Raw genomic sequence first — 13997 nt, 5'->3', positions numbered from 1 at the left:
TGGGTTTATTTTCATTGCTTTATAATAGTTATTATATCATAATAATCAAGACAATGATAATAATAATTATTAATATTGTTATTCCTACTATTTAAGTTTTATCAATTGCCTGACCGCCCCTATAAAAAATTCTGGCGACGCCCATGTATCTGATCTTTTGTCTCAAAAGTGTACAAAACTTGCCTGTAGCTATATTAACACATGAAGGCTCCAAATATATTTACCCTACTGATTTAAAAGATGAACTGAAAGTACTTTAAGCTGTGATAAAACAGAATAGTGCACCAAAACAGACCATACGAAAAATAACATTACATGTATTTTTTTTAAAAAAAATCCAATCATATCATAGGCCTTCAATGGTAAAAATATGAGCCCCTTCAAGGCATTTCCTTCCTAATACTTGTTACATTGAAGATACGTATAATGAAATTGTATTTTAGTGTCGCATATTTTAAAGTTTTGCTGTGGTAGGGACATCCGTTTGTTCAATAGTGTAAAAAAAAGTAAAATGCTCCCCTGTGCTTTGCACCACTCCATGAAGGCGTATAGGGGGTGTAGGGTTAGGGCTCCACACTTTCTCGATCTCGATTGAGCTGGGGGTGATGTTATCAGCACCACGCCCCTGGCGTCCTTTACTCCCCAGAGTTTCCTCCATGTACCCACTTTATACGACGCTGGGTGGGCGCCGGAGCAGCTTGAACAGGTTTTAAAAGTCCCGGTTCTCCACCGCTGGGTCTCTCGCATGGTAGTCAGACGCTCTAACGACTGAGCTACCGCATCTTATCAATGTTCAATAGTGTAACATTATTTATTTTATTTCTTATTTTATAGTTCGATGTTTTACTTAGGAATATATTGATTTTGAGTTTAAATTTCCCGTTGCTGTGTAATGACTGGGGGGTCGAAAGGGAGCGGCATCTGCCGCATATATGTATGTATGTATACAGGGTGTCGCAAAACTCTTTCAACAACGCTTGGGAGCTGGTAGATATCATAAAAACAAGTAACTTTTCCCTATAAAGTTTACCTCGATAGCGCTTAGTTTCTGCGCTATAAGCGCTTAAAGTCTATCCTGTACGTATGAAACCCAACACAGAAACGCTTGCTCTGACATAACTAGCAGGGGCGCGTGGCAGGGTTGCCACTAGCGTTCCTCCTTAAGAGAGACGACTTAAACAACAACTTGGGAGTCTTGCCTGAGCAAAATCCAAAACATTAATGATACTTGCGATGTTGTAAGAAGCATTCACAGTATTTATAAACTGACCAAAATAAATAATGGGCAGACTGAAATTCAAGATTACTCATTCTAAAATATCTCCATAATTGATTGATTGATTTCGTTTATTTTAATTCGCTTTTCTGCGACCTTTGGCTAATCGCGAAGATGAGGATGATATGATGAAATAACAAATGACACCAATGTCTAGACCAGGATTTAAACCCGAGACACCTGGCGCCGTAGCGAGCTGTGCTAACCACATCTCCACGGAGTGTTTCGTATATCATGCAATATCAACAATTGCAAGGGACACGTGAGATAGGGGAAATCCACGAACGAATAAATGTAAGCATGATGTGTTTGCTGCCTCGTTTCGAACACGCAGACTGTAATGTAGAGATTTTCAGCGAAAAATGCAGGCTCGACCAGGACTCGAACCCGGGTTATTACAATTTATTTGAAAATTATTCCTATCTGTAATAGCGTTATTGCTAATCGTGTTTGTCTCATAAGGAAATAATTGCGAGGCTCTTTTAATTTAATGATTGATTGATTCATTGCTTGATTGATTTGCTTTATTTTACTATGCTGTTTGTGCCACTTTTGGCTAATTTACGAAGATGGTGATGAGTGATGATATGATTAAATTGATGAATGGACACTCACAAACATACATGCCCAAGCCGGGATTCGAACCCAAGACCCCTGGCTTATTTTAGAAAACAGTGGCAACCTATGTAAGAAGCATTGACAGTATTTATAAACTGACCAAGACAAATAATGGGCAGACTAAAATTCAAGGTTACTCATTCTAAAATATCTCCATAATTGATTGATTGATTTCGTTTATTTTAATTCGCTTTTCTGCCACCTTTGGCTAATCGCGAAGATGAGGATGATATAATGAAATAACAAATGACACCAATGTCTAGACCAGGATTTAAACCCGAGACACCTGACGCCGTAGCGAGGTGTGATAACCACATCACCACGGAGTGTTTCGTGTATCCAGGGGCGGCGCCAGAAATTTTCGACCGGGTGGGCAGAAGCTCCACATTGATAAATTAGGGTTGGCAGTATAAATGTATGACCATATATAGTATATACGCATGTGTATGTAAGACGTATGTATGTATCTCCTCTCTCTTACACTCCCGATTTTCCTCTTACTTCTTTTTCCTTTCCTTTTCTTGTTTTCCTATTTATTATTTTCTAATCAATTCTCTCATTTTGTTCCATTTGCTTTCGCTTTGTCTCTGATGGACACAACTATTTCAAGGAAGTGTTTACCCATACATTCTAATCACATTCCTTCATGGATGTTAATACAGTGAAATAAATGTGAATTAGGTTTAAGCTTGTGTTGCAAATACAAGGCACATACTTGATTTTATGTATTCGGCGAAAGTGATAGAAGGTGCGATGATAGACAATCGTGAAGTTTCTCGTAATTTAAATGCATGTTCCTAAGCATAGTATTTTCATCGTATGAGTTTTTGACTGAAAGAGTTTTCTTACTCCTTGGGGGTCACTTTTCTTAGCTTACAAGGTTTGTACAACTGAGAAATCTATCTGCATGTTTGAGGGGCAAGGACAATATACGTTTTCTTGGTAGAAAAGGCTTAGCATAAAGAGGACATAGTGCTGGGGCAAAAAGTGGCAAAATGTGGCAGGGGAACTACATCCCCCACTTCCCGGTCCCCCTAATCGCCGCCACTGAATGTTTGGATTAAAATGAACGTTTTATTAGGAATGATTTAAAACACACACGGAAAACCAATTCTTTGTTCATTGTCCATGAAGTATTCCTAGGATAATGAAAGGCTATTTTGACAAAATATCACTCATAAGTAATAAACATGTAAGATTGAAAAATCTGTTCAGAATTGAAGAGATTATTAGCTAAGTTGCTATTCGTTTTCTGAACAGTCATGGGAGAAACAATACACGTATGGTTACATGAACATATTTTTTGAGGTAACAAAATGATTTAGGACACAAGGAATTCATCGAAGTTGATCACCGTACCAGGAATAATTCATCTATTTTTCATAGATGTCTTGGGTTGAATGGCATGACCATTTCGAACCCACTAGAATGTCAACCTCTATCCTGTGCAGCATACCCTGGAAACTTTATTCTTTCAGGGCAACGAGTCCCTGGCGCCTGAAACAACTGTCAAAGTATTAAATTATGAGGGTTTGTATTTTGAGTGTCAGCGTGTGTTTGTTTTCGCCCCTTCGTTACTTTCATCTAATCACCATTGAACCTTATCGTCTACATTATCAAAATTAGCAGAAAAATGACTTAAAATAAAACAAATCAACCAGAACTTACTCTTCCAAAAATTGAGTTTCATTAGTCCATAGCTCTTAGAAAGTTGAGGTGGTAGTTTCAATTGCACAGCGTTTCATTAGTGGATCAAGGCAGCTAATTACGTGAACAATTACATTGTTTTCCGAAAGTCTCAAATATTTGTCTCAGGCAATCACCCTCTTAAAATTGACACATCTTCTGTGGTGATAAAATGACACGTTTGGTGCGAATTCTTTCTGTATATATTTTTTTCCCAATGACATAACGCTGTCGTTATAATAGAGAGGTCCTGTGTTCGACTCCCCTTCCTCTGGTGGAAGCACAATGCACACTCGTTCGGACTACACGTTAAACTGCAGGCTTAGTCCTGATTAGCCTATCTGAGCATAAAAGTGGGCTTAAAAACAAACTCACAAAAACGTCTTCTGAATACTTCGTGACATAACTTTTTTCTTTACTTCAGCTGCATTTACAGATTCTGTCGACATTTTCGGCTCATTCATATGGCAAAATTTATGTGTGGAACGAGGATTTCTAAATAAGATAAACCACTCATTAGCAATTGAATAATTCTATAGCTTTTTGCACACATAACTGGTTTATTAAAATTTATTTACTTAGGTATTGTAGTGATTATTGTGATTCCTACTTATTAGTAGAACGAATATAAAGTTGATGTTTCGCATACCATATTGATATATGAAGATGACAGGTATATAAAAATTGTAATGAAATAAAAAAGGGACACTTCTGGAATTTAAATGCAAAGCTAATTAAAACTATATTATACTCTGATCACATCACCTCCAGATTCGTCCGAGAATAAGAAAGTATGGGGCCCTTACTCCACATCCCCTATACGCCTTCATGGTGTGATGCAGAGCACAGGGGAGCACTTTACATTACTTTTTTATTATACTCTATAGCATACTTAAACCCAAAGGTTTATGGCTGCAGCAACACAAGCCTTCCATCTGTCCCTATCCGAGGCAAGATCAATCTAATCTTTCCCATCCTTACCGATTTCTTTCAGGTCCATCTCAACGTTATCCCTCCATCCTCGTCTTGGCCTTCCTACTGGTCTCTTACCATAAGGTTTCCCAACAAGAATCCTGTAAACTATTCTTTCCTCTGCCATTCACGTCACATGGCCTGCCCATCTAAGTCTTCTTGATTAAATTATTCTAATAATAATTAAAAAGTCGAAATAATTTATTGTGTTGCTGGAGATTTATTAACCATACCCAGGCCGGGATTTATATACGTATGTGGAGGCCCGGAGCTGCAGTCCTCAAGTTCACCCTAAATTCTGATCTAATTTTGATCATACCCTGCATGATTTTGAGCCTCCTAAGCCTACTACCTGCTTTTAAACATGGAAGTATTCATTTGATCACAGTTTTTGTTTCAATAGCTCTAGTAATTACTTTCACTCTCTAATGACAAAATTGACTTTTTATGGGTTGATAATATGTGAACATTTCAGCATAGATAATATTCACAAGTAAAATATACATGTTTTGAACACCAAAATACACTAATTTATTGAATCATTCATATATCCCCAAGTATATGTACTTATTGAATTTGATTGGGTGGGCAATCAGGTGGGCACAGGAATTTTTGGGTGGGCAATCAAGTGGGCACAGGAATTTTTGGGTGGGCGCTTGCCCACCCCTGCCCACCCCTGTCGCCGTCCCTGCGTGTATCATGCAATATCAACAATTGCAAGGGACACGTGAGATAGGGGAAATCCACGAACGAACAAATGTAAACATGATGTGTTTGCTGCCTCGTTTCGAACACGCAGACTGTAATGTTATTACAATTTATTTGAAAATTATTCCTATCTGTGCTAGCCTTATTGCTAATCGTGTTCGTCTCATAAGGAAATAATTTTAAGGCTCTTTTAATTTAATGATTGGTTGATTCATTGCTTGATTGATTTGCTTTATTTTACTTCGCTTTTTATGCCACTTTTGGGTAATTTGCGAAGATGGGGATGAGTGATGATATGATGAAATTGATTAATGGACACTCACAAACATCCATGCCCAAGCCGGGAACCGGGATTCGAACCTAAGACCCCTGGCTTATTTTAGAAAACAGTGGCAACCTATAAATTTTACCGACAACTGATATGCATGTATGAAAAATTATGTGTTTTAAAAGTGGGTTTCAAGAAAATTTCAACGATTATGCAATACTAGAAACATGCGAATTAAAAACTCTCTCTCTCTCTTTCTCTCCACTCAAACTGGTTCATCTTGAATGCTCTATTAAAGAAGTTTTAGGAAGAAATTAATATTTTATTGAAAGGAGTTACAGAGAGTTCGGTGCCTACTGCCTGTACTAGTTTGTTCCGCACTTCACGATATCGTTTGATATTGGTACGAGGGCAGATCGGAAAGTAACGCACAATATTTGTTTTCTCCCCAGGTATTGCAGCTGGAATGCTGAAATTGCACGACGAGAGAGTTTGAAGTTTGCACCACAGAGGGTATTTTTTTTCCTGTGCAGCTCTAGCGAGAGAAGCCTGAACTACGAAACAAACATGGCGCGCATGTTACGGTCGTCCACGTGTGAAAAGAAGCGAAGTGTGGTTCGATTTTTGTGGGCCAAAGAGAATACACAGAGTGACATTCACAGGGACATGCGTGGCGTGTATGGGGACGACTGTCTGGACCGTTTCAATGTCTCTAGGTGGTGTGCATTCTTTCAAGAGGTTCGTGTGAACCTAAGTGATTCGCCACGCTCCGGGCGGCCGGTAACAGCTTCAACTCCGCAGAATATCCGCGCCATTGAGGCAGCAATTGTGAACTACCGGCGTGTGCACCTGCGATCCTTATCGCATACGTTCAACATTTCCTATGGTGTGGTGTACGACATTGTTCATGACACGTTGAAATTCCGTAAAGTTAGTGCTCGCTGGGTGCCTAAGAACCTGACAGACCACCACAAGGGCCAGCGAATGATGACAAGCATGGATCACTTAACGCGTTACGCCGCAGAATAGCGTGACTTTCTGAAAGGAATCGTCTGGTGATGAGTCGTGGGCGTACCACTACACGCCCGAAACCAAGCGGGACCACTGTGAATGCTGCAGCCTACATTAAAACTTTGGTTAAGTTGCGTCGTGCCCTTCGTGACAAACGCCGCAACATTCATGCTGATGGTGTCAAACTTCTTCATGACAATGCCCGTCCCCATGTTGCTGCTCCTGTTCGTGAGAAACTCACCGAATTTGGGTGGGAGGTGCTCCAGCATCCACCATACAGTCCGGACCTGGCACCGTCGGACTTTCATCTGTTTAGTCCCATGAAGAAATTCCTGGCCGGCCAACACTTTGCGACAGATGCGGAAGTGAAATCAGCAGTCCGCAGATGGCTATACTCCAACCAAACGGACTTCTACGAACAGGGCATATTGAAACTGGTACCACGATGGGAGAAATGTGTTGAGAAACTTGGTGACTATGTAGAAAAGTAGGTCAAAGATGTCAGTTCATTTGTGATTTGTTTGGTTTTTGTTACATATTAAACTTTTTGCGCAAAAAAATATTGTGCGTTACTTTCCGATCTGCCCTCGTACATCAAGAGAAATCCTCGTAATTTACACTCTTTTCATGTATGGGAATTAGTTTTCTCATTTTGTGTCTTTGCTTCGCATTCTTATCATCGAACGTGAAAAACAATAATCAAAAGGAAACCATTCAGTACACGTCATAAATTGTTCATATTTATCATACCTTGTATCAACTTAATATCAACATTGAAATGTAAGAGTAACATTTTCGGAAGGCACCAAAATGTCAACTTTTAGTTCACCCTGGAAACAACGATTTGTAGCAAACGAGCGAGATTCTGACATCTAGATGAATTTCTGGGATAAATCTTGTAAATTTCTATTCTTCTCGTTGTACGTCATTTTTCTGCACTTTCAGGCAAATAGTAAATACGAGGACGAAAGATCCAGTAAGACCTTCGTCCAGGTCAGAACTCGTGTCCGGAACATTCGGCAGAGAGATCATGTGTTGATCACTAAACGTACTCAGTCACCGAAGTGTCTCAAGAATATTCATCTGCCGGAGATTTTTGTTTCTTTTCAGCCTGCTTTTTATAACGAACTCGATTCGCAATAGCGCTAGTTCACAATTTTCTAATAAATAAATTGTAATAACATTACAAGCTGTGGGCCTCCCCGATGGCGCAGTGGTAGCGTTGTCGCCTTGCAATCAAGGGGTCCCGGGGTCGATACCCGGTGGAGGCACAAGTGGTTCGGATCCCACTTTAAACTGTAGGTCCAGTCCCGATTAGCCTTACTGTGCATAAAGTGGACTTAAAACACCAAATCAATCAATCAATCATTACAAGCTGCGTGTTCGAAACGAGGTTGCAAACACATCATGTTTACATTTGTTCGTTCCTGGATTATGCACACATACAAGTACCAGATGCCTCAAATGAAAAGCGATTTGCGAGGCCACATGGATGTAATTGATGAACTAGAAGAACAATGAACTTGGTCTGTGAAATTTATATAAAAGTACAATTTACTAAAAAAAACTACTGTTCTATTTAATTACAATGCCGTGCATTACCATAGGCGCAACCAGAAATTTTTGTACAAGGTAGGGGGTTCAGGCTCTGATAAAACTCAAAACAATAGAAATAATAAACATAATAATGGTTATGATTGTCATTGTAGAACAATATTATAAACTAATAAAATAAAGCAGTTTTATTCCTATAATAATTTTATTACATTCTTCCTTCGGGAGGCTGTTCTATTCGGTCTATTTGCTGCGAATATGCAGCAAAAAGGTTTTTTACTTTATTTTTTCACATTTCAATACAGTTATTATACTATTATACTGAAATGTATAATACTATATTTTGTTATTTACATTCACACGCCTTGTTAAAGAAAATAATTTAAGTTATGGGTTTTGGTCATAAAGTTTATGTTGTGCGACTTCTCACATAAAAAAATCAAATCTATTTTTTGGAATTTTGAAAAGTTAGATCAAATCCGGGAACTTTTCTAACGTTGGAAGCGGCCCCGGCGCCCACCCAGCGTCGAATGACATGGGTACCTGGGGGGGGGGGGGTAAAGGCGATCAGGGGCGTAATGCTGATCACATCACCCCCAGCTCAGCCGAGATCGAGAAAGTGTGGGGCCTTACCCCCACACCCCCTATACGCCTTCATGGCATGGTGCTAAGCAGAGGGGAGCACTTTACCTTTTTTTTGTAGATCCATTTATTCTTTGATTTAAATGGTAAAATATGGTTCCTGCATTTTACACTTAACTTTTTCCATCTCGCGCATTTTTAACTTTGGTTTTTCTGTTGGAATCATGGGCGTCGACCCCCTTGGAAATTGACATCGTTCATTTCCAGTTACAAAAAAGCATAAAACTTGCTATTTTTATTCATAATCATAATATTTATGTACTGTAAATAAATAACAGAAATGGAGTCAATTTAGTTAGTATTCGAACAGAAGAGCGGCCGAACCGTGTTAAAAAGAATAATGTAAAATACAGGAACCAGGTTGTATTTCTATGTTCTATCATTTAATCCAAGAAATAAATGGTTCCACAGTTTTCAAAATTCCAAAAATTATAATTTTAGGCTAGAGGTCACAACATAAACCTTGTGAGTAAAACTTTTGCCTTTTCGCGAAAGGTATGCAAAAGTTAATAACATTGCAATGACTGTGCATGAAATGTAAAAAAAAATGTGTGAAACGAAATTTGTGGCTCAGTCGGTAACGCGTCTGACTACCATGCTTAAGGTCCCGGGTTCGATCCCCGGCCGGTTCAAATCCGGGAACTTTTCTAACGATGGAAGCGGCCCCGGCGCCCACCCAGCGTCGAATAACATGGGTACCTGGGGGAAACCCTGGGGGGTAAAGGCGGTCAGGGGCGTGATGCTGATCACATCACCCCCACTCATGACCGGATCAAGAAAGTGTGGGGCGTTACCCCCACACCCCCTATACGCCTTCATGGCGTGGTGCTATGCACAGGGGAACACTTTACCTTTTTTACCTTTATTCACTCACCTGTTGAATCGAGTAGTGAATTCTCCCCGTTTAAGTAATAATAATAATAAAACTTGGAATAAAATTGGTTTATTTTTATTATAGTTTAATATATATCATTGTATAAAAACAATTTTATTTTTTATGAATTTTTATTAATGTTATTACTTCTACTATTCAAGTTTTATCTCCCGGGTTCGATACCCGGTGGAGGCACGTAGTGGTTCGGATCCCACTTGAAATTGTAGGTTCAGTCCCGATTAGCCTTATTGTGCATAAAGTGCACTTAAAACACCAACTCAATCAATCAATCAAGTTTAATCATTGCCCCGCGTTCCTGCAAAAAATTCTGGTAACGCCCATGGTTGGAATAATGACTAAATAAAATTATTTTCTTATTATTATTAACAATAAAATTAACATACTTTTTTTTTGTAACTTGAAATGAACGATGCCAACTTCTAGGAGCTGGTCAACGGATCGGTTCGAACTCGCCGCCCCTCCTGGCGCTCATATGCATTACATACATTTTCGGCTACGCAAGAAAATAGAAAAAACCGCTGGTTTGTACCGCCGTGCAAACAGACACTTTAACATTTTTCTTCAGGTAAACTTATTGCACTGCAGTAATATCACCACTACTAATAATAATAACAGAAGATTAGGAATTATTGCTACCGAGAAAAGTCTTGCAACAGAATAATATTGAATGATGCTGTCGATAAGTAAACGTGAAATTTCCCTTGCAAAACGTAACTCGCTGCTTTCGCTTCTCTGATTTCTACTCCAATATAATTTCGGCAAAACATGAAGCTACCGTGAATGCATGTGCACATGTTAGATTACCGGAATTGGTTTTCGTATATCTTTCGCCTGTCATAATAGAAACGTTCATTATGAAAATCGCAGAGAATCTTGTGTTCAAGCACGAGGAGCAGCACCTTCCTGCAGAGCGCGAAGCAGACGACCGCTTTCACTACCGAACGGGAACGTCATAACTGTGATGTCCAATCAGAGGCCGTTTCGTTTTCGTGACGTACATCATCAATCTAATACAACTTCTAAGGCCAATTTTTCGCAAACTATGTCGAATTAACACAAACTGTTTTGCACAACGTTAATATAAAATGAATGGCATGCAGTGATACAGTTGGAATGAGTGGAAATGTCCTTCTCTTCTGAGCCTGAGCTTCGCAGATAGCCTGGAATATACGCCTCTGCCTATTGAATGCAATAATAGCTGTATCACTTCAATACCTAAAGCCAGTCTCACACGGCAGTTAGGTACGTCCTCACTTCGTCAGCGTCACTCGAAAAACGCACCGGACAGATGTCAAATTTTCTTCCTAGTCTTGCCAATATTGATTCCATTTCCCCCTTCGAACGCAAATCCATTGCATGGTAGACCGTTTGAGACTTTACTGGTGGGAGGGTTGCTCTGTCGAAAGAAACAGAAGACAAGGTTCCCTGTCCGTAACTCACCCCCCCCCCTCCACCCCGCCTGGAAGGTCAGGCTCTGACCATAACAAACCTATCTTTTGAGCCCGCACGTTTATAACTCCTAGCCGAGAGGGTTTCTGTGACAGGACAACACTTTTTCCGAGTGTCTGAAAGAAGAAAAACACACATTGACGAACATCGCAATACAACTTACATGTAATAGAGCCAAGGACTATTTAGGGGAGGCGGGGTGTCCAGGGAGTCCGAATCTTCCACGAGAGACTTACTAAAATTAAATTATGTAAATATGCTTGTTTTGTTTAGCATCTGTCGTATAATCGAGGGAGGTGTATTTCCGTCAAACTTATTGTAAGGGAAGGATTACATTGGGGTCATACAACTTTGGATGACTGTATCAAAGAAGATTTATACACACCACTACCTAAGTAATATGCTTAAATATTAAATTAAGAGCTTTACTTTTCGTCAAATGGATCTAACATCCTTTTTCGTTATTCAATAAATATTCAATTCCTTATCTGTTTCACAATCACCTTGCCAGGTCAGTTGTTTTTATACAAATTGAAGCGATCTTAACTATTCATGAGCTAGATAATGAATACGTGCTGTTATATTCCTATTCTTATGCCATCTTTTCCCATTCATGTGATAAGAATATTAATTAATATTTTAATATTATTAATTTAATATTACTGTTATTTTAACTTGTTTTTATTATTAGAAGAAGGTACGAACATCATAGGCGTGCGCAGACCCTCTGATAAGGGGGGGGGCAAAAACCTTGAAAATAAGTCAGATCGGCAAAGAAAAACCTCATTTATCTCACTGTTTTAGTTTTTTGCATTGATGTGATATATATATATGTGTGTGTGTTCGCGCGCGCGACCCCATCGTGATTTAGTATTAGGATATAGCGTAGAGAAGAACTGTTTACAAGCATCGCCCAAACCATTGATTCTCCCCCAAAACCTTTCCCTGCATTCTTTTTTCTTTTCCTAGCTCTCAGCATGCGGTTTTCTTGGAAGACTGGGCGATTGTGAAAGAAAAAAGGGCCGTGGAGGATTGTGAAGGGGGGGGGGGGTTGAGCGCGAGCGGTACAGAGGGGGAAACGGCTAGCGCGACCAGCTTAGAAAAGTCGAAGTTAAAATTTACATACATTGCTCTGTACGTCGACAAACTACAGACATTCTAAAGAAAATTATGTAAGATCAGTTTCATTTCTTTGCTGTAGAAGAACAGTTGAAGCTTTCTTGCGCTTTAAAATGTTGATTTAAGTTATTACATACAATTGGCGAGCAAGTGAATTTTACGAAATTGAGATCAGGAAAACTACGTAATAAATAATATATTTAAAAAAAGGCTGCGCGGCATAACTAACTTCATATTTGATCTTTAACTCAGTAAAATTTAAATGCCACACACTTGACTGTTCGAGCACAAAAGGTCGACGCAAGAACCTATTTTTTAGGTATCGTCACCAGAGGTGATACGGGCTCTTAAAGATCGTGTGAGAGCTTTCTCTTATTCAGTTCACAACACAATTAGAAACCGTCTCTAAATTCATCGTTAATACCATAGAACTGCCAATCAGAATTGAGGAGCACACTGGCCAGCTTAAGTAGGAAGTAGTAGAAGAAGAAAGCAATAGATGTTCGACTGTTTATTCAAGGGACAAGGCAGCTTCGCACCCCCACTGGCGCCGCACCCTGCCTCAAGTAGACATGCCGATTTATCCATTTCTCGCGGCTCAAAGTTCTATGAAGAAGAAAGAAACAATTTACGTGTTCTATTATTATTATATACATGTAGAAAATTATATATATGTAGAAAACACGCCACTTTTAGTTTCAATAGTTGCATAAAATTAAAACATTTAATTTTATTTATGTACAAACAGCTTGACCAAGATGAGAAAACCCCGCTGTGGCTGTCATCGAATTTTCAACTGTAAGTGAGAGGATGTACCGTGGGCGATGCAATCAGCTGTTTACCATGTAATTCTGCCTCTGCGTTGCAAAAATAAGCGGCGTTCTTCAACACATTTTCGTCACCTGTATTCAATGCTAAACGTTTGTATCATTATGAAGTGGAAACCCGTACTACAGCGCCTTGAATAACGTAGTGTGGAAAACGACCCAAGAAACTAGTTCCCCAGACGGATGACAAACATAGATGGCAGTGCGATCGGACCAGGTGCTAATTTTGTTATGAAAGTAATGCGGCTTAGTTAGTTTTTGGAATATATTGTGTAGATTTATTTGTCTAGAAAGGCGGTAAGTGAATTGATGGAAACAGTTATATTTGTGGAGTGATTTGCAGTCACGAAATGACATCAATTTGGAAAGAAAAGTAAAATAAAATTAATAAATAAATAGCATGCGTAACACAAGAAGAAACATCACAAAGTGATTCCGGACGTCAGGTGTTGGATTGTGTACTAGAGTTTTATTTTTCTATGTTATTAGAATATAAACAGTGGCGGCTGCTTAATACGTGCTACCATGCTATAGCACGTTGCTAAATTTGTTAAAATGAAAAGAAGAAAAAAGCAAATCTCACAGATGCAAGAATTTTAATGAAGCCCCAAAGTGAAATGAAACTTCTCATGTTAAGAGCCTCAACATTTACCAGCGGCGCCACGTATTTCCCTCACGCTGTTGGGCTATATGGAATAGCGTACCGTGCTAAAATCTCAACAGCACGTTTTCGCCTCTTTTTCATCACTCCGCGCATGAATACTGTACACTCCCACTGCTCGATTTGTACGGGGGATAGGGTCTCGGCTCGAGAAAAATCGTCTGCTAGCGTGCTACAGGAAGACTCAGCACGGTAAGTGTGCCATCTCAGGATAAGAAGAAAGTCTACGACAACCTATTGCTTCTGTCAGAACAACGTTTTTTAATGTCATTTTCAAACGTTCTGTACGTTATCAGTGTAGACTTATGTAA

At 39.3% G+C, this 13997-nt stretch overlaps 1 protein-coding gene across 1 annotated transcript; it reads left to right on the top strand.

Annotated features, from left to right (window-relative positions):
* Positions 1-6095: 6095 nt before the first annotated feature.
* Positions 6096-6557, top strand: LOC145995013 (protein GVQW3-like). The gene has a single exon (XM_083131546.1). The coding sequence runs from the start codon at positions 6096-6098 to the stop codon at positions 6555-6557; it is 462 nt and encodes a 153-aa protein (XP_082987672.1).
* The last annotated feature ends 7440 nt before the right edge of the window (positions 6558-13997 follow it).

The sequence above is a fragment of the Lepisma saccharinum genome, chromosome 11, assembly GCF_977018435.1.
Source record: "Lepisma saccharinum chromosome 11, izLepSacc3.1, whole genome shotgun sequence".
Lineage (NCBI taxonomy): Eukaryota > Metazoa > Arthropoda > Insecta > Zygentoma > Lepismatidae > Lepisma > Lepisma saccharinum.
Note: the sequence above shows the minus strand (reverse complement) of the source record. Positions and strands in the feature narration are given on the sequence as shown.

Bases quoted from the DNA above. Each gene is read 5' to 3' on its own strand.
- LOC145995013 (XM_083131546.1), top strand. From the start codon at position 6,096: ATGGCGCGCATGTTACGGTCGTCCACGTGTGAAAAGAAGCGAAGTGTG.